The 25,124-nt window shown below is 41.2% G+C and overlaps 1 protein-coding gene across 1 annotated transcript in view; it reads left to right on the forward strand.

Annotated features, from left to right (window-relative positions):
- Positions 1–25,124, forward strand: part of LOC129096245 (alpha-1,6-mannosylglycoprotein 6-beta-N-acetylglucosaminyltransferase B-like) — a 108,928-nt gene that overhangs the window by 52,582 nt on the left and 31,222 nt on the right. Inside the window, exons 7-8 of the mRNA XM_054604971.1 lie at positions 3,913–4,077; positions 10,030–10,199. Of these exons, the coding sequence (XP_054460946.1) occupies positions 3,913–4,077; positions 10,030–10,199 (335 nt within the window). The remainder of the gene's footprint in view (positions 1–3,912; positions 4,078–10,029; positions 10,200–25,124) is intronic.

Genomic DNA, 25,124 nt, shown 5'->3' on the forward strand with positions numbered 1-25,124 from the left:
AACAGACACCACTGACACACTGAAATACTGAGAAATGCAAACCCACAGTTAGGGCTGGGTGTCTTAAAGTGATACCAACGCTGTTAGCACCGTTAGGTTCAAGCTGCTGGCTCAGATATCTGAAAACATCTGTTTAGAGCTCTTTAGATCACACATCAAATTAAATCAAAGAACCCTACCGATGATTGGCTGTGGGCTAAACCATACAAACACTCAATTTTTTTTCTAGATCTTGGCACAAAAAGGATCAAATGCAGGTATCGTTTGACTGAAGAAGTTTAGATAATATTTGTATTGGATTATTTTCAGAGGATACCTTTGAGCCAATACCCAGCCCCAAGCACAGTTGTTGAATGCTACCAGTTGACAGTAAAGATGTACAGTAAATACACAAGTGATTATGCTTTGCTCACCACTTATATCGTATCAACTAACAATACCACTTACATGCACTACGAAAGCAGCAACTAGCAACTTCTTACATAGGTATCATAAACACAACTTAACTCCATACACAACGCCTACCACAGTCATTTTATGACCAAAACTTAATCATTTAAACCTACTCAGTTGTAGCATCTTTCAGAGGAGATAATATAGACTGCATTTAGTCCTGTTTAAATATACAGTTGAATCTGTTGCCAAGACAGCGGAGGACCTGCTGCTCTGTTAACAGAATATTTGTCTCTCTATTTGTGGCTATTACTTCCACGGATACCTCACCTTTCACCTCAGTTTGCTGAAAATGCCACAAATAACAAACTAACAAGCTCAGTTAACAGAGGATGTGTAACAACATGGGGAATCAAGGCAACAGTTTTGGTATTTCATATCATATAATGAGTAGCCTTTGTTGTATTTCACCTCGTTCATATTTTTCTCATTTAGCTGTCATGTATTTAAGAAATAATGCAACTACTGTCCACTTTTTAACCCACAAATGATGATTTGTGGATGCTGCTTTGACTGTGGAATTTTTTTCAGTGCATTCTGGGTTTAAAAAAAAAAGCTTTGAATTGAAGACCAACCAAATAAGTAGTGTGAAGTAAAATAAATAACCATGACATGAATACTCGACAGAGTAGAAAAGAGAGGGAGGAAAATAAATGTTGTTTTTATTTAGTAGCCGGAAGTGACAAATACAACATTGGTTGTGTTGTAATTATTTACTGCTTTTACTAAATTAAAAATACCATCAGAAAATATTGTTCTCACTATATTATAAATGCTAAATTGTTGCTGTCTTTTTATTTTCAGCTTTAGAGAAAAACTGAAAATTACAAACGAATAGATTGAGTTATGGTGGTCGTTAAGTTGTCAGTCACATGACCAATCCAAATAGGGAGAATAACATTTAGTAGTGCTAACTGTCCTTTTGTTCAAAAGACTTGCTGTTCAGTAATAGGAGCAGTTTGCCCCCATCACTACATAATAGTTAACTTTCATCTCACCCGCTTCACCCTCTACTAATTAAGACAGGCCCTGATCTCCCTCATCATTCTCCTCCCCCTCTAGTTTCCTCAACATTGCCTTTGAAATTGTGGAATAATCCTCGAAATCAAGTACGCGCAATATGGTTTGTTTTTCAGTCAATACCGATAACGATAATTACCTTCTTCTCATGGCCAAAAGCAGCTAGATAAGCTATATTTTTACATTTTTGCATTTTAAAAGATTTTCAAAACCTGTTTATTCACTTCTGAGGGACAGGACGGCCAAGATATGACATGTTTGGCGGATCGCAGACCAACTTTAAAGGTGCATCCTGCCACCTACTGAATCGGACTGTGTATAAGCAATTTGGCATCTTATTATTGGCCGACAATTTATCAACAACCAATTTCATTATCAGGATAAACCATATTAATATACATTTTCTGTTATCAGCAATTCATTTATAGACGGGATATATATTTGCATCCCTTCTTGCCTTCCTTACACAGACAAACTAATACACACTAACACCAGTGTGAGCATTATGCAGGGTCACACCCACAAAAAAGTACTCGCACATTAAGTATCTAGTTATAGCTCTCGCTCTCATAATTTGAGCAGTCAACATCTTTGAGCCTTAATTCCCTTTGCTGGCTTATATAAGAATGGAAAATTCTCAACCCTTAATTTTACGGTTTAAATAAACTGCTTTTTATCAAAGGCCAATGGAGTTGCCTAAATTTGAGTATGAACTACTTTGTTCCTGTGTAGTGCAGGTGAAGGTGTCCTCTGGGCCTTCAGAGCGATAAGAAGTGACGTAATCATAAGGTTTGAATTATGATGTTCACCAAATGGACACTTCAAAATTGTTCCTAGTTACAGCGGGGTGGTCATCCTTCTACAGTGTGTTTGGGAATACAAAGCAATCATGAATGTTTAAAGTTGTTATTACAGAGATGTCTGCACACTATGTCCTTGTGTGTATGCCTTCGCCTCGCTTTTTGCGCTTTATTTTTGGCAGCAGTGAATTTTTCAGGAGGTATAGCAAAATGTCACTTTAAATGAAGACTGATATCTTCATCTTACCCTGTGACCCAAATTACTGAGCTGCGGATTACAGTCTTCCTGTATCTAGCGCACAAACAAGGCTGAGCCAAGGTTGTTCTCAGAGGAGAAACATATTGAGTGTTCAGAGCATTAGTTAGAAAATGCATTCTGTTGTAACTTTTCTCTGACAAGGGAAACTAAAGCAAGCCTCTGAATACTGTAGTAAAACAAATGGCAAAGTGAACACGGCTCTCTGAGGACTCAGTCATATTTCTGTAAAATATTAACGTTGACAAGCAAAGTACTGCATCATGTTGCAAAATGGTTTGTTCTTTTTTTTATCAGTAAGTGTTTCCTGCATTTTCAGACAATACAGAATTACCATCACACAAGTAGAAGGTTACATCCACTGCTTTTTTTTACTTGCTGTCCAAAACTTTTGGAAACCTTTTTGTTATATTTGTTGAAATGTTCATCCCAACAGCAATCAATAGATCTCTCACCAAAAAAATAATTAAAATCTGTTATCCTTGGCTGTAGCAGGACTGGGATTAGCCCCTAGGGCTGAATGAAATCATTGGACAGGCTACCTTCTTGTCTGCACGCACTCAGAGGAGTCTTCCATGAACTGCTAGCTACTGCCCTAACAATAGCCATGTTCGTTGTTTACATTCTTTATGATCTTTTTGGTGGGAGTGGCTTTGGAGGGAAGCTTGAAGGGACTGGCTGCCAACTTGGCGACTTCAGCGCTACATTTAGCAACTTTTGGAGCTAATGCTGTTTACTTACTTTGATTGGAGAAGAGTTTGCATCACTGGGGTGATTTTTTTTCGGTTGGATCCTTATTTTGATCTAGCTTACACCTGCTGGTTTATCCAACGTTACCTACCCAAGCTAGTCAATAAAAGACAAAAGTAAGACAGTCATGCTAACTGGTTCTATGAGGTTGTAATGCTCATTGTAAAGAAAACCAATTCAATTATTTACTGATGATGGGGCTAGATGTGAAATATCAGAGGATCCCCAACGTTCAAAAAGCCCATGGATGTCTGCACCAAATCACATGGTAACCCATCCAGCAGTTACTGAGATACTTCACTCTAAACCAAAATTGACAACCTGTTGGTGGCGGTAGACGAAAAGTTAGGGGATGATCAAAGTCAGTGGGGTTTATCCACTGGGCACAATATATATCTGCCCAAAATGTTATTGGAATCCATCCAGTAGTTGTTGAGATTTTTCAGTCTGGACCAAGAGGGTGGAACCACTAACACTGCCATACCTAGAGCTTACCCACTAGCTTAGCTAAAAGCTTGAGATTAACAAAATATCAAATGACTGTGGTACTCCATTTGCCTGATTACTACATGATCATGCTTTTTCTTCACTTCTTCCTTCCCTTCTTCTACTTTCAATCGATTACCTTCCCAGGCTGCCTTCCGCACAGACCTCTCTGTGCTGCTGGACCAGGTGGGGGCAGGAAAGGAGTCCCTCAGCTTCATGAAGCGCAGAATCCGCCGCCTCGCGCAGCAGTGGGCGACGGCCGCCAACCGCCTGGATGCCAAGCTGGAGCAGCGATGGAGGGACCAGAAGAAGGTGAGAGGAGGAACGGAGAAAAACAAAATGGCGATTGATGATAGAGGAAGTGTTTATTATTTCAGTTGTGATCAGGTACTTCAATTACTTCTTTTTTTTTTGTCATGCCTTAATGCAAAGTGCAGCTGAGAAAGACATTCAATTTACAAAGAGTGGTGGGACGAGTGTTTTAATACAAACCAATGCACAACAGTGAAAGTCTATTTCAAAAAAGGTACAGTAAGAAAAGCACAGTAAAGTACAGTAGCAGTACGAGACTTTAAAGTGATCAACATATTTCTACCAGTTAAATGGGGGATTCAAGGTTGGCTAAAAGCATTTGAATTCAAAGATCCCCGGCATGGCAAACACTGTTTTCCACTCAAGTAGCTGGGCATAAAAATACTTTTCTCAGATGCTTCTTGAGGGTTCTTACTTTGGATAGTGGTCGGAGTAAAATGATAGAGGAGGTAATGATAGGTTGTTACTGCAGTCGGAGTGAGAAGAATAAGATGAGAAAGGATGGCCAAGAGGCGGATAAATGGTAAAGGGGAAGGTATTTTAGAATGTGGATTAGGAAATGATTGATGGAGGCAGAGAGGGGTCACGAGGTGCGAAAGGAACAAAAGACTTGAAGGCCGAGGTGCCTGTGGATGTTGAGTTTTTCATTAAAAATTTGGTTAAGATATGAAAATAAGGGTGAGGTTTAAAGGCTTCTCTAAATGTCAACGGAAGCTATATATAATAAAAACTTTGGAAGTCTTACAAACCTATTTTCTGCATGTAATCTTTCACTACACAAACCTCCCTACCTATGCCATTTCTCACCCCGCTCTCTGAGGAGGCTCATAATCTCTTAGTTAAGAAAATAATGATGAATGAATGAGTTAATGTCAGGGGGCAGACTGAGAGACACATTCTGCTCCTTCTCCCCAAAAATGTCTCTCTTTGCTCCCATTTCTCTCTCTAAAATAAGTTAACAAGGGTGGAAATAGTCCTCTCTCTCTGAGATTGATGTGTTCCTCTCTTGTAGTGCACAGAGGGGATTTGTTATCCTCCATCATGGCTGCTGTAACAGTCTATATAGCTTTAGAACATGCCACAGATATCTGAACAGCAGATGTCCTGGTGTTTGTAGAAGTTAGCCTTCCCTGTCAAAAGCTGTTTATCACAATAATTAGAAATGGGAGGGAAAAGGGTGTGTGTGTGTGTGTGTGTGTGTGTGTGTGTTTGTGTGGTTGTGTGCATGACTGATAATTGAATATAATTTCAGTAAAAGCCGAAGGCTGCATCTCATACATTTTATTTAAAAATTAAATCTCAGTCTGTACCAGTCAAATTTACCATTTTTCAACCGTTTCCCTCCTCACACGTGGGAAGATTCATGTTCACTTCGACCCGCTCACTTTTAAAATTGAGAACCCTGTTTGATTTTAATTAACTCTGACCTCGGTATAAACATTGTGTGATGTGAATTGACTGCGGCCGTGCTCTCGCCTAACCTTTGGCTTTGACAAAATCCCTCGCTTCCAGTGGCAGCTTTAGCATTCTGCTTGAGTGTGCAGTCTTCACAATTCCAACAGGGTTTCTGTTGGTTCAGTTCTGTTTCCTTGTTTGGTTTTCTCTTTGATTGTGAGCGGGCTGGATGTTTACTCAGAAAAAGAATAAATTAGCAGAGCAGAGAGGCAAGCGTGCAGGGAAAAAAGGATGATGCGTTTGAACTCTCAGTGCCAAATGCAAGGACGGGGAGGTGTGTGTGAGTGTGTGTGTGTGTGTGTGTTCAAGAGAGTGACCCTGGAAACTTTGAGAAATGTTATTCTGAAGTCAAGTCATACAGTCAAATATATTTGAGAGGTAGACGCTTGAGAGATTTTTATATACAGGGTGCATCACTAAATGAAGAGAAGAAGCCTATTCTAGTAAATCTCTTATTTTGTGATTAATCTGCCTCTTTCCTCTTTGAAAAATGGAGCTCAGAGAATATAATCAACCTTTAGCTACACTTCACTTTCAAAGCAGATACAGTTGTGCCGTTATCAAACTCAATCAAAAGCCCGGGTCGACCCATTCAGCCATTATAACGTAGCTGATGGAATATTTTGTGTAGGAAAAAATTGCGGCTCTCCTTTTTTCTTCTAGACATCATACCAGACATATTCAGCTAAGCCCCGGCACAACGGAGAGGCTTTAAAGAGACGATAGCACGGATTCAAGGACGCTGACCTTATCCTGTTTCAGCACAGTCACTGCCTGTCTGGAGTCAGTTTAAGTGTCTCAGCGAGCAACTTTTTCCGTGCATCTGTGTCGACTTCGTGAATGCGCACATTTAGTGTGTTTGTCAGCATATGCCACACTGTTAATTTCCCTTCTCCCCCTGTCGGCCCTCTTGAGACTTAATTGACCTCTGACTGATGAAGTGCAGACAGAGTAGGAGACTAATGGGATATGGAAGGGAAAGTGGGGAGTAGAAGCGAGGGTGGGGGATAAGAAAAAGTAAAAGTAGACGATGAAAGACGTGAGGAGAAATAAAGAGAGGAAAGCAAGTCTGTAGAGGCTTAAAGACGGAGGAGGATGACGGAGAAGGTGACCTTAAGGGTAGGGTAGCTGTGGTTGGCAGCGCCAGCTTGCGTTGCCACCCGTGGCCTTCCATCAGACAGCTGTGACCTTCATAAGGGCCAGGGTGAACCGGGTCACACACACACACACACGCACACTCAAACACACATGCATTCATGCCATGTCTTGTGCTAACAGATGCTGAGACGTGCATTAGCATTCCTCTGTCGTTAGCCAGTTAGTGATGAGTGAGGGAGAGCAAGAGGGACCACATACTTAAGAGCCACTTCTACTCTCCTGCCTGCATATCTGCGCGCCAAGGACTTTCCAAGGATTTTACATATTTTACATGAAAAGGTCCTAACACCAACACATGAAAGCTTCTCTTATGCGTTATATAATCACACACCAAAAAGCACATTCAGAACAGGGACAACGTTGTGAAAAGACCTTGATTTGTGGCTTAAATTTTTTTGCAAGATGTGGTGGTGCATGAACACACGGACCAGCAGACGGGGTAGCGTAAAGGTGCGCGAGAGATTTGAGCATGCAAGTGTTATTTGTTGTCCGTCTCAGTGGGTTGGGCAGGTCTTTGTGCTCAATCCCCACGGGACGTTAACAGTAGAGAGTAGCTTCAGATCCGTTTGAAAATCCCCTGAGGTCTATGAAGAAGTTAGAATCCATACTGATCACACCCAAACATCCACATGTACACACACAGAGTTCACTGATTAATGTCAATGTGAAACAAACGCAATCGAACAAACAAAATTCAACACCCATCGGCGCACAGACACACACCATCCGGCAGCGTCATAAGTCCTCTGCATAAAGAGCTCCACCCTCTCGTGTGAGATCAGGTTCCTGAGGGAGGCAGCTGGCGACGATACAGGAGTTCATGAGGAAGTGCAGCATCAGCATCAGTTGAAATGTTCCCATTGTGCGGCTCCTCCCACCTGTTCGTCTCCATTTCCGTGCGAACGCGTGATCAATAACGTGCGATTGTGTCGGCTGCGTTCTGCTCGATAAAACGCACTAGCTTCCCTCTCCTCTCCGTTCTAGCTCTTGATTCCTGCTCTGTGATGTAAAGGTTACTGCTCTGATATGTGTCATTGAGCTCCACTCTAATCCGGTTCCCGTACAGGGGAATTAACATTTGCAAATGGAGATAAATACTGCCTATTACAGAGAGAGCGAAATCCCCCCTCAGCAGTCTCGATCACAGGTGCAAGTTGCCAGGTTTTGTTAAGCACCCTCACCTCTCTCCCCATTAACTTTTCGTTTGTGTGCAGGTGCCAGATTTCTAGAATCCAATCCACAGCTATTCAGCTCTGCCACCGCGGTGTGATACTTCTCATATTTATTTAGGAGCATTCCCCCCCCCCTGTCTCCATCTTCGCTCGGTTGCCAGTGTTTGCGCGACACGCTCTCACCAGCACCGCCGCCGACCTGCCACCAAGCCAAGAGAGTGCACAGTACCGGTGCGCGAAATTCTCACTCTTGCCATCTGCCACCCAAACTGTAATTAAATTTCACTTATCTTTTTTTTATGAAGCAGAAGTTAATAGAGCAGGCTTATTAAATCAGGGGATTTTTCACGCCAGCTGGAGTCTCACTGGAGCTTGACTCTGCCTAGTGCTCACCATTGTCCACACATTTCTTACATGTTAGCTTTAGTAGGATGACTTGAGCAGTTTAACTGGATTCAAACAGCTATAATACCAAATAACCTTCCATGACTATATATATATATTTATATCTATATTAAATTAGTAAAAATAAATATCCATTGTTTTTTTTTCTCTCTTTCTGTTATTCAGACATAATCGTAGCCAAGATCATAAGATGTGTGATGTGTCGGTGCAGTGTGTACGTTTGTTTGTTGCGGCCTGCACGGTAGCCTTCAAACATTAGTGCATTGTGGCTAATGTGGCTTGATGGAGACGGGAAGAGAGTATTATGAGAGCGCACTGCGGCACGCTTCTGAAAAGCTCTTGGAGGCTTTTAATCATCACCTCTGCAGTTCAAAGCTGTGAGTGTACAAACACAGGACCCACATGCACTTACATCCAAGCAGAGAGAGAGAGAGAAAAAGAGAGAGAGAGAGACATAGTGAGCCATAGGCGTCAAAACTTTCTGGCAAACTCCACACAGTTGGCCTTAAACTCATTACGTATGTTGCATGGAGGTGTTCATGCTGCTCTGCTGGCTAATCGGGATTAGCCAGCAGAGCAGCGTTTGGACATGGCGTGCGTCTAATCCGCTGTGAAAGGCAACATGTTGCTCATTTCTTGGTGGGTTGCACTAATTACACAGCAGCTAGGTGGACATGCATGACAAGACTGCAGCCTGTAAGAGCAAAGTTTGTATAATGCAACACATAAACTGTGATAATTCCTTTAGGTGTGATATACAATTTTTTTTTTTCACAAAAGGGATCCATTGGGTGTTTGGGAATTAGTCACAGCAGTTATCTATACAGGCATAGGGTGAAATGAGTTGTCCATAAGAATGGATTTCTACACGCGCATGCTGTTCCTTTGGAGCATGAGGGGATAATTCATTTGGGGATTTTAAAAGATTTACTTTTCGGTTTCCATAATTTTCTGTTGGAAGAGTCTTAAATTCTAATGATTTTAATCCTCAAACTCATTAAAACAGTTTGCACTGCAGAGGCTTAACTTTCAAGGAGCTTAGTTTTATACAGTACAGTACCCACACATACATAAACGATATAATATGAATCAGATTAAATTAAATGTACTTAATGACATTGTGAATTCTGTGTGTGTATAAGTTACCGCAGCACCGTAAACTTCAATAGATGCAAATTGCGGTAAATAAACAAATTAAATTATAGCTTTTTAGATATTTTACTCAGGATGTTTGCATTTAATCTACAAATTAAGTGGTTCCACTTTACAATGCAGGACATAAATAGTATTGGGAGAATTGTTGTTAATGTCAGTAAACAGTTTGTTAAGTTTAGAGGAAATTATTCAGAAACACATTCACGCCTTTTTTCACAACTGCCTGTTGACAACAAGGGGTAATTCTGATTAATTGCAAGTCGTTTTGGTTATGAAATTGTACTAAAGTTAATAGATGAGATTTGTCCAAAATAAGTCTTTAACGGTCAAATTAAAATTAGTTGTAAACGTCCATCCCATTTTTTAGACCAACATCTCTCACTCTAGTTCAACTTTTACTTACTTACCATACTTTAGGTTTACTCACATCTGTTTTTACTTCCAATCAAAGTAGTTTAGATAATATAAATGATCTTGAATATTTGGTCAACACCTATTGTATTTATTACGGCCGACGTTCTTCTCATATGGAGCTTTTGTTGGTGATCTTCTCCGCGCAAACTTTTATTGAATCTCTCTGCCACATTGTGTCCCTGTCCTCATTCAGATCCTGGTCCACGTAGGCTTCCTAACCGAGGAGTCCGGAGATGTTTTCAGCCCCAAAGTGCTGAAGGGGGGTCCTCTGGGAGAGATGGTCCAGTGGGCCGACATCCTCACTGCGCTTCACGTTTTGGGACATAACCTCAAGATCTCCATGTCCGTCAAGGAGCTGCAGGGGTGAGTTAACTGCGCTTGACTTGTTAGCGGTTGTTGGTTTTGAACAGGTGATGGTGCTTGTTGTATGTTAAACCCATTTCTCCTTCACCCAATCAACCAGTGTTGGCAGGGTCAAGGCTACAAGTAAACGGAATGGTCATTTCTAACATCTACGTGTTTAATTAACTGTGTACATTTTTTACTATATTGTCATCCTGTCACAGTTGTATTTAACATTGTCATTAGGATACAAAATATCTGCTCCAAATGAATTAGATGACTATTGTGATTAAAACCAATGACGTTTTACAACCCTCCTGTTTCTTAATGTGCTCTTGTAGGTACGCATATTGGAGTTGAAATGTTTCAGAGTGCATTGCGCTCTAATTACACTACTTTCCCACTTCCAATTATGCACCAGGGCCCAAAGGTCCTGTTGATTTATTTGTTGCTGCATTGAACTGGTATTGACGCACTCCCCAGCTTCCCGTCAGTGCGACTGTGTAGGCGTGTCTTTTTATCCCTTGCGTCAGCACACTTGCATGTTTCTGCTGACGGATACCGCTACAGAGCCAACACACACACAACACACACACACACACACACACACACACACACACACACACACACACACACACATAGACGAGTGGATGGATGTAAATAAAGCCCGTTAGGCGAGATCCCTCCGGCTTGTTTCGTCCAGTCTATGCGGTATCCACTTCATGGTCGAGACTGAATAAATCAAACAGGTTGTCAGGCTCCGGTGAAGATGGATGGCTGACGTTGAACTGTAGAATACTGAATAGGTATGAGTCTGAGAAGACGACCGAATCACACCGCAGACGGCCGATGTCTTTGTTCAGACTTGATTGGGCCGATAGTCTTTGTCTCTCTGCCATCGTTGATCACGGCAATGACACGGATATGGAGTATAGATCAATATAATGATGTCTGCAGAGACCCCGCTGTACTCTCCTTCCACAGTGCACTGCCTGCGACAACTCTCACAAATCATAGAAGAAGTATCGTATTGACCCCAAGCCTTCGGCAGTCATTTGGTAGACATAAAACACTTCTGCAGGGAGCAGGGGAGAGTATGAAAATCTAGAGGAATTATATTCTTTAAAAAAATGAGTTTAGAGATGGCAGGTACATCTACAAGGCCAAGCTCAGTTGCCAGACTTCAAAAATGGATGGCTGGACCGTTTTTTACGCAGTGCGTGTCACTGTAGTGTCTCGGGACCTTCGTTTTAAAACCTCTCTCTCTCTGAGCCCGGGCGGCGACGTGTTTTAGGCGGCTTTTGAAGGGTCATCTAGCATAGCAGCATGAAGAATTATTCCTTCCACCTTGCCCACATGGAATGGCTTTGAGTAAGAAAAAATAGCATTGAGCTCTGGTTTACTTGGGGCAGCAGTCTAATCTTTCTTCAAACTGCATTCGGATCATGACTCGGTCCTTACAAAACACTGGTGTGAGAAATGGCAACGTCAACTTTGCCTCCTGATGTCGATCTTTCCCCATGGTTTGCTGCAGTAAAGTGAAACAGAAAAAGGGTTATGCAGCGTGTCCAATCGTGTTTTTTTTGTTGGCGTGTCAACTTTCTGTTCTCACACCTTTCATTTCCCTTGGTCCTTGCCCTTCAGTTAGACAAAAAGAAAAGGAGAGTTACGGTTGAACAAAGATGGTAATGCGGTTTGGCTGTCATGGAGTGGTGTTACAAAATGAAAGCCTTTCCTTCGTCACTCTTGTTCCCCACAAATGTGTTGTGTCTCTAGTGATATTTGGCAAATGTTTAAAAAACCTTACAGCCAACATTTAATCAATTTTGGACAAGCAGATGCTGCTTAAAAGAGGATACACTGTTCTGTTCTTAGCTATTCGTGGCATACTGATCTGTAAGATACTCATTTGTACTGTGATACTTTGTAGTAGACATATTTATCCACCATATTTCCCGCCACAAAGCTACACACACAACTACACAGTGTTTCGTGATTTGAAAAGCATGAATTTTGATTTTCGCTACTTGTGAAAGAATGGAATAATATAGAGTATTATCGCAACACAAAACAATGTGATATAATTGAATGTTTTTTTCTTTCATACATTGGTTTTGCGTGTATATTCTACAGTCTTATTATAGTTCAGATTCCTTAATATACAGTTTCTGTCTCTTGCAGCTCACCTGTAAACTCTCAAAATAGTTTCTGTCTCAACTTACTTCCTCTCAGTTGTTCCCAGTATTGTCCATTTTTGTGGACATACTGCACTTCTCCCTTTGTTCCTCCTTTCCCAAATAATGTGCTTGCAGAAATACACAAAGATGTAGCCAGATAAAAATAGAGACAAATGGCAATGACAATCTGCACAAGCAGGCGGACCGAGACAATGGGAAACCAGTCACGCAGACACAAAATTGCCCAAAAGACGCTGCTTAGTGGAAGTTGAGTCCAGATACAGATTTAGAAACATTTGTTCGCTTTTCCTTGGGGGGCGAGACAGACAGACCAGCATTAGAAAAAAAACTAAAGTGCCCAGGGTCAATCCACCTCCACAATTCCACAACTTTCACAATGGTTTGTGTGTGCTTGTTTTTTTGTGTCTGTGATACATTGCTCTCATGGCCACATCTGAGAGTTGGAGTTGGCTGAGAAGGAAGCAGGAGGTAGCTGTAATTAGCCACTGAGGGGATGATTTGGTCCAGGGTTGTGTTACTGTGTATAACACACACACTGATTTGTAGTTTCCAGTCAGTACTACTATGAGGTGGCTGGACCTTATTCACTAGAGATGCATGATCAGAGCTCCCAGAAACCCACCAGCATACCGTGGCCAACTGACAAAGCCTGAGAGAGAAAGATGAACCAGAACATATGGACTAAAACATATTCTATTGATTCAGCTGGGAAGCGATTTACTTATATGGGTGAAACCTCAACTACACTGAATTCTAATGGGTTTTTTGTGCTCTCTTGATTGTGTCGTGGCCTGCGTTTCATATTGATATGGGAAAAATCATTTCCCCTCACAAGAGTTATCACTTTTGATAACTCTTTTCTGTGACTTTTATCAGTCTCAAGGCTGCCATTGTGCAGGGTGATGGACTGATAAAAAAATGTGAATAGAGAAGTAGTGAGGACAGTGGGAGAACAGCAAAGCGCTGAGTTGGCATCTGTGCAGATTGGGCGGGGACTTGTGTTATTCAAATATGCAAACAACGTTTCCTTTTTTTGAATGCTCCCTGATGACTTCCATCCCTTTGTTTTGGATCTTGCACAGTACTTCATTTTTGAAGAAATTATCTTGCACCATTCACCTGCAGACACACACACACACACACACACACACACACACACACACACACAAACACACACAACAGCACACAAACCCAAGTTAATTCAATACAGGTTTTTGCATCTCCCCGTCTCTGCTGAGTGTGCACTCTTCACAATGTGGCCTAACCGAGCAGCTTGATGGAAATTAAGCTGAATTTGGTGCCAATTAGATTGGCAAGGCACCTGAGATGGATTAGTGTGAGAAGGGGGAAAGACAGGGCTCCGTCTGCTCTCCATTACACACTCAAGAGGGCAGATCACTGAAGGTGGATGGTCAGCACCTCTGTGCCTGATCCTGTCACTGCTGTGAAGAGAAATATTGAAGGTTCTGTTATACTGAAACCCTTAATAATCCGGCACAGGAGAGGAACATATTGCCCTTTGGAGTGTAGAATATTCTGGAACCACCCTGTGAACTGTGACAGTACTTTTTTAGAAATGAAGATGCTCACTAGAACTATTTAGGGCTCTTTGGCTTGTACTCATAGGGGAACCCTTTATGAATTCTGGTAGAACCTTTGAAAAGGTTCTGTCCAGAACCCCTTAAAAAATATGTTCTGCCACCCAGAACCCTCTCTGGAGATTCTACCCAGAAGCTTTCCGCCTTAAAAGGGTGCTACCCGGAACCCACTCGGGGTGTTCTACCAAGAACCCTTTTATTTTCCAATTGTATATTTAGAACCCACCCAGGGCATTATTCAGAGAACTCTGTGATTATCAAGTGGTTTCATCAAGAACCAACCCTGGGCACTCTACAAAGAACCCTTTTATATTCCAATGGTTTCATCTAGAACCCATCCAGGACGTTCTGCAGAGAACCCTTTTATATTTTAAGGGTTTCTAGAATCCAGAATCCAAAATTTTGGTTAAAAACTGCTCAAATGTTCAATTCTTCAGATGTTATTGTATAATTTATTAACATAAACAAAGCTTTAGTGATGGTTTCACTAATGCTTTCATGTATAGATACTGATTTGTTATTTTTTGTATATTTAATTCTTGTGACCATATTTGGCCAGCAAAATAGTCAAATGGATTATTGCCATTATAATTCTATTCCCTAGAGTGACTATTTTTCCAAGTGCATTATATCCTTATTATCGTTTTAAAACTCAACTGAAGTTAATACTCTCCCCTCTCCCCCTCAAACTCAGTTCTCATGGCTTTTAGATTCTCAGTCTCTTTCTGTGACTCGCCACTTGCTGTCTCGTGCACTCCCTCTCCATGTCTTCCTCGAACTTGAGGTGTCAAGTCTCACAACCTCATCCCAACTGCAGATTATGTCTCAGTTGCCATGGAGATCAGACTTTGGGACTTTTGGGGCTGGAGGTGGAAAGACACAAAGTTACAGCCAATCAACACTTCAGAAACAGTCAAGGAAAGAGAAGGAGTAGGGAATCAAAAAGCATGCAGTCTCTTTTGTCACTGAGATCTGCTGATAATTGGATAGTGGGACTGGACAGATACGAGGTCTACAACATCTAACATTGACATGTGTGAAGTGTTTTCAGTCCTGGTGTTGATTTGAGAACTACAGAAAAATGGATCTTCGTGTTGTTCCGTCTAGTACTGTTTTACTATATCTCCTTTTCACTCTTAACATTTGACACCCACAAACACAAACAGTATTTATATAAGTTAAAACTAAAATAATGCACAGTATTGTAAATATCAATGGATAGAGTTCATAAGTGGATGAAGTCACTGTGACATAACACATTCGTGTTTTTAAGCCTGGAGTTTGGCATTTTGGTCGCCGCCATCTTGTTTTTTGCGACCAGAAGTGATCCGAGAAGGTGGAGCTAAGTACAACGAAAGGCTGCTCGAGACACTTGCAGGCAACCAAAACGGTTACAATTAACTTCCATGAACTGAAAACACACTATGAAAGAGTTACAATTTTTAGCCGAAAACACAGACAACTCCCTGACTGAACATCACTGTGGTAGTGACCTGTCAATCACAAAGTAGCCCTGCCCTCAAACCCTGCTGCGTCGTCTATTATACTCTAAAAGGACCATCATTTACTTAATGAACGTCATCCGCTATTGAAGAAGACTTGAAAATAGAATTTAGAACTTAAACTTGTGTTTAAAATGTTTACAAAGAGGTAATAAATCAAGTAAGAAGTAGGGTCATTTTCCCATAGACTTCTATACAATCAGAGGAAGTGATTCCTCTGATTGTATAGAAGTCTAGAAGGCTAGAAGGCTTTCAGATCTCTCCAAATCACATAAAGTCCTATGTACAGTATACTGTAGCAGCAATACATTACATTACATTACATTACAGTCATTTAGCAGACGCTTTTATCCAAAGCGACTTACAGGAAGATACTATATTACAATACTAAAAGGATCCCTGCACTTTGCATAACAGTCACAATAAAATGAGAGTCACAGTGTGCTCTGCTCATGCATAGGCCCAATTGAACTTGCCTTTTCTTTTCTATTCATTTGCCTCACACTCTAAAGACTCTTTTACACCTGAAATCAACATCAACATACTGCTGTGGTGATTGGAAAGAAAAAAAAAAGAAGGGGGGTGCTGAAGTGCCCTTTTGAAATGGAATTTAAACATGGCATTGCCCTTTATTTGACCCTCATGCCACATCACAGTACAAGTACACTTGAGTGCCCGGGTGATGATCTAGTTGGTCCAAATGGCCCAAAATGCACATCAAGGGGCACTTGATGGGCATGTGGAGCGCTCATGTGCCCCATTTGTCCAGACCATGAGCTCAAGTGGTGCTCCGTTGTGCCATTGGGGCGTAAAAGAGATTTATCCAGACTAACCTAAAACCAACCCCAACTTAAACCTTATCCTCTGTTCAGTCGATGTGACCCTTTCTCATTTTGCCCCTCTGAACCCAACTGGTAGCCGTTATTGGTTGATTCTGGTTTCATGAGTTACAGCTGATGTTTAGTGCTGCCTTTGCAGAATGAGTTGCAGCCGACATTTTATGAGTCAATGCTATTGTCCTGAATTACTGCTACAGTTATTGCAGCTGGTTTGTAATTGTGTGTTTCATCACAAAAGATGATGTGTCATCAGACATTTCCTTGTCCCCGGTAGACAAGATAATGGTTCAGTTCTCTGTAGGGGCCGTAATCCGTCGTTACAGCACTCTTAGTAACAGGTTGCAGTTGCAGTTGAAGTCAATCATTCCCATAACAAACGCAATCTCAATTGCTTTAAGCCTGGATAAGTCTGTATTTCCCAGTGAATCCCACGGTTGCTTCAAGCTGTTTCTCATAGTACTTAAAACAGGTAAACAGACCTCTACACTGTCTTTCCTACTTTATACATGCTCACACCACCTCAGCAATATCAGTATCCAGACGTGTCTGTCTGTCTTGCGTGACAGAGTGCTTGTGAATCCATGTGTACTACTTAGGCACATGACTGTGTGCTGTAAAAGAACTAAAGCTAGTTTGCATCATAAGCTCATTGCTATAAGTCTAGCGATTTGGCCCAGAAATGGCTTGCATAACCCCGGAGATTAATGCAAAAAGAGCCATTCACTGAGGTTACGTAATGCCTTATCAAATTGGATTGGTCTTCAGATTTTCTCTTGGTTGCACACTGTTTTTCTCTTTTTCTGTCTTGTGCGTGCTCTCAACTCTATTTGTGGATATTTCACATTCTTTTAATTTCTTACAGTGTCTCCAGTTGCTTTTGGTTACAATTTCTCTCTCGCTTTCAACAGACTGAATGTATTCTGACCTAAATGTATTATTATTTTTGTGGCAACCTCCTAGAGTATGAAAGTGCACAAGTCAAAGACTTTTTTTGTTAGAGCTGTGGGCTCGACAAACTCTGAAACAATTCTCTCTGCACACCTCCAGCTAAAACATACATTTCCTTGCAAAAACATATGCAGAAATATGATGCAGATATAGGAGTAAGCAAGTGGATGTGAATCCGTGGGGGGTTGTGGGAGTTTGCTGGGCTCCCCATTTTCTTCTGAGGGGTTTCTGTTTTTGTTCTGTTAAGTCCATGAAAAGTCAAAGTCGCGCTCTGTGTGACTCTGTGCCCCATAAACCCTCTCTCTCTTTCTCCCCATGTGTCTTCTCACTCCATCACCCCCCATCAACCTGACTCCCTCACCTTTCCGCCATCATTAAATTGAATCCTGTAGAGAGTCTAGAGTCGGGGACCTCGGTTCACCTGCTGCTCTCCCACAGGCTAGCTACTAGCTGCCTTATTATACCTGCCCAAAGCAGATAGGAACACACACACACACACACACACACACACACACACACACACACACACACACACACACACACACACACACACACACACACACACACACACACACACACACACACCCATATGTTTTATAAAACCCTGATTTTGCTTTTCTTTGTTCTGCCTGGCAATTAGTCTGTTCTCTCTTTTCCTTACATCGCTGCTTTCTCTTATTTTCATTTCATAACTTTTATAATTTTCTCTTCTTTCTGACACTGCCGTGCAACAAAATCTATGCAGGTGTAGGGGGGGAAATAACTTGTAAAGCAGATGACTCAAAACATTATTATACACTTGGCTGTAAGTGCAGGGGAGAAGCGCCTTCCTATTAAAAATATCCAAACTTTGAGTTATGAAGGGAGGATGTATCCGAGCTCTTTATTCGAGAGAAGCTGCTGAGGTGTGTGAAACTCCTAAAGAGACTTCTGGGTAGACCGCTTTATAAGAGAAACTGCAGCACATTAACATTAATCAGTTGTGAGAAATGTTTTTTTAAGTGTGTGTGTGTGTGTGTGTGTGTGTGTGTGTTTGGTATGTGAGATAGAGCGTCAGCTTGTCTCTTTGTTAAAAAACTAGAGCGTGCAAATGAATGGTATGCTCCGTCTGCATCATTTCTTTCTGCTTAAAGCGCCTATCCTCACTCTTCCTCCCTTGCCTTGTGTCTCTTCACTTTATTTTCCCTTGCTCTTCGTCTGGCTCCTTCTCACGTTGTCTCTATGTTGTTCCCCTCTAAGCTAAAATCAATGTTCTTGTTAGCAGCTTCCCAGATTTTTACTGCATTTCATCACCCTTACCCTTACATATAACCCCTTGAAGCCACACAGTCACACTCACACACACACACACACACACACAACACCACACTCTTGGTAATGACTTCCTTCATCTGTTGTCTCAGATTTTAAGTACTGAGGTGGGGGGAAAAAAGGCAGTTGTGGCACATGGGTGACTTTGTCTTTTGTTACTGGTGTTGCTCTGACTTACATCTCCTCCTCTAATTGGTCTGCTTGACACAACTGGGACTGGGAAATACAAATAGGACAAGTTGTGCCTATGCTTCTTTAGCTGATTTAGCACAATCCTTGGTGAACTTACATGACTGTGTCTGCTGGTACGCCTTTTTTTGTAACGTTGGGGATTCATACCACTCCCATTGGAGCAGTTCTCGAACATGAAAGAGAACAATGAATAAAATTTGTAATAATATAAATTGAGACTAGGTGGACTGTCCCGGATACCATATTTTGGGCTCTGGCACTATAATAGTAATCACCCGCCGTAAAACAAAGGAGCGCTTTATCTTATTGGTTAGAAGGCAGCATAGACTCATGTCATTAAAGCACCACAATTCCTCTTGGGCTCTGACGTAAGCAATGGCGAATATCCATAACATGACTTGGAAGGTATTCAGCCAGACATTTCTTTGTTCTCGGCTAGGATGGATAGCATAGTGCTGCAACAAGTGTTTTTCAGTGTAATTAAATGCATATTTTTTAAGATGATGTTATTCTACTGTATTGTTGTTTGTATTTTTATTAATTGTTGAATAAGAAGCATTTTTCAAAAGGTTTGGTGTTTTTCGTGCATGTTCACTAGGGGAAAGAAAACCCAACAAAGAAATAACCGATAATAACAGGAAAACAGGAGTTGAAGCATCTTTAGCTTCAGTAATGTGACGTATTTCCAAATTGAACTGAATATGTGGATGGAATATGTCCCTGATATTTAACTGGATAAAAAAGTGGGATTAGTGATTATAGCATAACTTGTGTGATACAGATTTGCAGAGATATTGAGCTGTAGAACAATTCACATCCATACACAACTCCTTCATTTTTAGTTAGATCAGGAGGAGGAAGATCATTAAAAAAATTGCAAAGTTTTGGCAGCAGATATCCAAACACACATCTTATACTAAAATATCTCTCTGCTAGCTACCCGTCAAGTGGGGTTTAAATGTATATGATGGGAGGTTTAGCTAATCATTCCCACATTCCATTTCATTTGATATAATAGTATAACCACCTCGTAGTTCAAGATGAGTCATCAAAAATATTGTTACCTTTTACAAAAAGAAGACATTTTGAGATTTTAGTTAAAAAAAATACAATGAAACATAAAAACACTCAAAATTGATTTTCTTTTTACACATGATTAGCATGTAACTACATAAATGAACACTTAGCACAATGACACAGGACAGAACTTGCAAAATGCTGTTTTTCATTCATTTAATTGAAAGTTAAAGGCCAAGGGAGGTCAGCCTCAACCAGCTACAAGGCCAAAACTGTTGTCTTTGGCTGAATAAAGTGATTCAAAAACTAGACAGACGGGTACATCAAGGGGATGTGTGAGCGACGCAGTGTGTGTGTTGCACAAGTGTGTGTAGTTCGTCATCCCAGACCTAGGCGCTGAGGGCTTTTCAATCTCCTCTTACTGGGAATGGAAGCAGGGGAGGGGAGTTTTAGCCCTGAATAGATTCCAAGGCCTGGGGAAACATTGAGCCGAGCGCCAGTAAAACCAACGCTATCAGCCATTCATCAACCTTCTTTCCCTCACCGAGCTTTATTTCTCACGAAAAGCCGCCTAAGGCAGACAGAAAAAGAAATAAGGAAAAGCACATGAAAGGAGAGGTTTGAGGAAGTGTAATCTCATGTCGTAAAATATCTGGCTTTTCCTAAAATGCTCTATGTATAACCCCTCAGTGAACTATTCTTTTGTTGTTATCTCGGCTATTGGCCCTTTAAGACAGAACCTGGTTCTATCTCCGCTCGCCGATGGGTTCGACATACATCAGAAAGCCGTCGTGACGCAGCACAAGCCATTGGAAATAATTGGCCTTTGTCGGGTTTTGCCTGAATTGGCCTTAAACTTAGTGGGAAAATCTAGCAAGCATTGACAAACAGATGATAATGACACCTAGAAAACCTAGAGAAATGATGTGCGGAAGAAACTGATTTTGAAGAATTTGTTAGCTTGTCGCTCACTCAGCGGAGGCAGCCAACACTACCTAGTTTGAACAAATTTGTGTTCGCCATTGAAGCAGATTTATTTTTTATTGCCAACCCAATCTTTAAATAAATAATTCTGGATGAAAAGATATTAATTACATTCAGTAATCGTGTTTTTTTTTCAAAATAAAATAAAATAATACCACGGGTGCACTAGATAAACACATGTGAAATATGAACTTTGTACAGCTAAATGATGTGTCACTAAGCCTGCATTAACTGTACTTTGTATAGTGTCCTATCATGTATGTATGTATCACGTATGAAAACACATGTTTTCGTTACCCAACAAAAGTTATCAGGGCTAGTATTAATACAGCGTTACAGTTTTATTCATTAAGGTTAAACGGAGTAATATGGAATAACTCAGATACTGTAGCGTGATGCAGACAGAACTAAGTTCATTTTAGGTTTAAGAGAACTAAGGAGCCCTGGATTATCAACATCATAATGGTTCTTAATTGGTTCTCAGTGCAATGGTGCATGACCACAACTGATAAATCGGTGTGCAGCACATGCAGAGCAAGCACATAGTCATCAATTTCTATATAGGGAAAATATGCAGTCATGCATTAAAGAAAAATATCAATAGTTACAACATCAATTATGGTGAAACATGGTGTTCTCAAATTTTGGCTTCTCGTCCTTAGTTAATTTGTTCAGACTTTTATCAGCGTTTCGTTTTGAGCATTTCAGCTTTATCTGTGTACTTGGTCACTGTTAACTCTGAGAATATATAATTGTGTCTACAAAACCTAAAGTCATTTAAATGATAATCAAACCGGACACTTATTTATCATGTCTCTGCCGAGCACTGCTCAAAGAGGGGTCAGAAATCTCTCATTATCCACTTTTTCCTTTAGCAAACTTGACAGTGCTTGTTAGTTATATCAGAGCTCTTGTTATCTCCATATTCATTGAAAAGGCAGTGCAGCTGATGTGAGCAAAGTCAAGCGTAATTGGGTTTGGTGCCTGCATACTGTACCTCATGAGGCCTCCGTGGAGTTGTTAAGAGTTAACACGAGAACCCAGAGCATTTTACTCAACGATGCTGTCTCTGTTTCCTCTTCCTAATGGCTTGAAAAGCAACGGGCTGTCAAAGACGGGCTCCAACTGATGTCAATACACTTGATATCTCCGTGCTCTCTCTGAGGAGAAAATTGGGCCATTTTAGGGCAGCCAGCCTTGAAATTAGGCTGAGGGAAGAAAGGTGTTGATTTCTCCAAATCTAAATAGATTGCTGTCTTTTCTCTCACCTTTCCTTTTTTTTCCCGTGGATATCCCACTTTATCTCACCCGGCCTTTTCTTCTCTCTCTATCTCTGGTTTTGGCAGCAAATTCTGGGTAATACTGAGCTCACATGAAGTTATAAAACACACTGGCAGTTGTTTTTGTGGGTGCAGACAGACGCTGCTCTAACATCTTTACAGCTCCTTCACCGAACAAACCGACATTTTGTTTCTGCTCCATTTGTCTGATAGAGAGATGTGAGCAGACGTAGGAGAGTCTATAACATCTACGTCGCACAGAAACCACTTTCCCCCACTTTTTCTCAACGGTTGTTGACCAAAGTGAAGGACTGACTGACAAGCAGACAGACGAGCATTGCCAACCCTAGAGCCTTCCCACTCTAAAGACTATTTGGTTAAGGCCGGGGGTCAATTGTGATTATGGATAACAGAAAGTAAGTGAGTATGAAACTGGAAGCAAAGATCTACTTTCCTTGTCAAAGATTACAATCCACTATAAACTACTCCTTCTGAAGACTATTTGGCTTTATAACAAACAGCACACTATATCCTTCTTTGCTGCCAACAGACAGGATTCATAATTCCAATGGCCACTAGAGGGCTTTTCACTTGAATTAAAATATGTTTTGTTTCAGGGCGTTTGCTGAAAAGGCCGATTCAGTCGTTTTTCATGGGAGGACCATGTAAAAAAATTCTGAGCGTGCGAATAAATTGGCAGATTCAACTCTATATACCCTATAAGATTTAACACTTTTGATATTTTGCATGCCTGCTCCAGTCATTTCAGCTCTATGTGTGAACAAGCAACTTGCGCATGGATGTTGTGTATGGATGTGAATTGTTCTACAGCTCAATATCTCTGCAAATCTGTATCACACAAGTATGCTATAATCACTAATCCCACTTTTTTATCCAATTAAATATCAGGGACATATTCCATCCACATATTCAGTTCAATTTTGAAATATGTCACATTACTGAAAGATGCTTCAACTCCTGTTTTACTGTTATTATCGGTTTTCTTTCCCCTAGTGAACATGCATGAAAAACACCAAACCTTTTGAAAAATGCTTCTTATTCAACAATTAATGAAAGTCATTAAGCTGCAGTCATGACAGTAGCTGATGAAAACAACGCTGCAGACTTTTACTGTGTTTTATTGAGGCACGATGCATATGACAGCTTGATTTTGTCGCTTGACTACCAACGGCAGTGTGGGGTATGTAAATCTAATTTCAGGTGTGAGCTCGAGCTCAAGTCAGGCAGCTGAGTGCAGCTTCAGAGGGTCAATGGCTTACAACACACATCGCTGAAAATGAGTTCTCAGTTGGCGCTTTGCCGTGTCAGCGGGGTAGTGCTAATGAGTTCACTTGAGTCATCTGTGTGTGTGTGTGGTGGGATGTGTGACGGCGCTTGCATCCACACGTCCGCTTGACTTCGGGTGATTTGTGAGTGTTTGTTCCGACACATTCATCCATATGTGTGCGTTCGCTCCACTCCTGAGTGAAAGGCATCTGCCTGCTGTAACATTTGACTGGCACCCCTCTTCTGTTTCGTTCCTTCCTGAGTGCCAGTGGCAGGTTGCAAAGTGGATTTATCTGATCTGCACCATGTGTGAGAGCATAATGCGCCAAAGTATCTATTTACACATCCGTATCAAACCATATGCATTTTCATATGTCTGTGAGCTGCGAGCTGTGTGGTCTTACATTTGCATCCGCTGGTGTGTGCGTGAGTGTGAGTGTGTGCACTTTCAATTCCCTCGACTGCTTCCGTCACAACCAATGCCGACTCTTATTCTTCTTGATTTAGTGGGATTAGATCAAAAGTTGCTGACGAAGAGAAAAGGGCGGACTGCTTGACGCCTTGGGAGACAAAGCAGGAGCTGGCTTTATTAGCAAAAGGTGCATATGTGGTGTGTGTGTGTGTGTGTGTGTGTGTGTGTGTGTGTGTGTGTGTGTGTGTGTGTGTGTGTGTGTGTGTGTGTGTGTGTGTGTGTGTGTGTGTGTGTGTGTGTGTGTGTGTGTGTGGCGTATGTGGGGTTGCTCGTGCATTTATGTAAATTCACATTTCACCCAGAGACCAAAGTCAGAGCTTGGAAGTTATAGAAGTGGGGTTATTATCAGTTTTTTTTTTTTTTAAAGATACAAAGTAAGTCTGTATGGTAAACAAGGTAAACAAATGGGTACAGACAGTCCCCTGCAGTATGCAGTATTTTTCTATTCCATTTTTGTTTTTATCAAAATGACCAGAAACAGAGGTCCACACTTTGTTGGAGTAATGTTATAGTCCACTGTTGGTAATGTAGGAATGTATCTGTGTGTGTATGTTTATGTAAATTCACATTTTCATCCATAGTCTTATTATCATTGTACTGCTGCTTCTCTCTCTCTCTCTCTCTCTCTCTCTCTCTCTCTCTCTCTCTCTCACACACACACACACAGACACACACACACATACACTTTATCTCTAATGGATATTGTTATCCATCTTTTTTACTAGTTTTAACATCCTAATCTCTTCACTCAATCCCACACAGTTATTCCTCTTTCTCTCTCTCTCCATCTCTCTCTCTCTCTAACTAACCATCCCTTGCAACTGTCTTGTCATATCTCCTTTCACCTTACTCCCCCCCCCCCCCCCCTCCCCCGGTGTCTCTAATTCTTCCACTCTCCACTGGAGCTCTTCATCTGAGAATTTTATTATCTCTGACAGGAGTGGTGAATTTTTTCCTTTTCCTTCTTTCATCTCTGATTTTTCCCTCCCTCCGCTCTCTCTCTCTCTCTCTCTCTCTCTCTCTCTCTCTCTCTCTCTCTCTCTCGTATTGGTGTTTATGATGCCTTGCAGCTCCCTTATCTAGTGCACCTTGCCTTGGCTGATAACTGGGGCCTGTCAGCTGCTTATCGAACGACCGTATATTTATATATATATATGTGTGTTTCGATGCATTTGAGTGTTTGTGTTTAAAAGATTGTGTTGAATGGTATGTACATTATGTATGTGTGTGTGTGTGTGTGGTTGTGCATGTGTGTGTGTCAAGAAAGAGAAATGTTGCCAACACGCACGCAGATTGCTATTCCCTGGGTGTAATTACA

Source organism: Anoplopoma fimbria, chromosome 9, assembly GCF_027596085.1.
Source record: "Anoplopoma fimbria isolate UVic2021 breed Golden Eagle Sablefish chromosome 9, Afim_UVic_2022, whole genome shotgun sequence".
In the NCBI taxonomy this organism is placed as follows: domain Eukaryota; kingdom Metazoa; phylum Chordata; class Actinopteri; order Perciformes; family Anoplopomatidae; genus Anoplopoma; species Anoplopoma fimbria.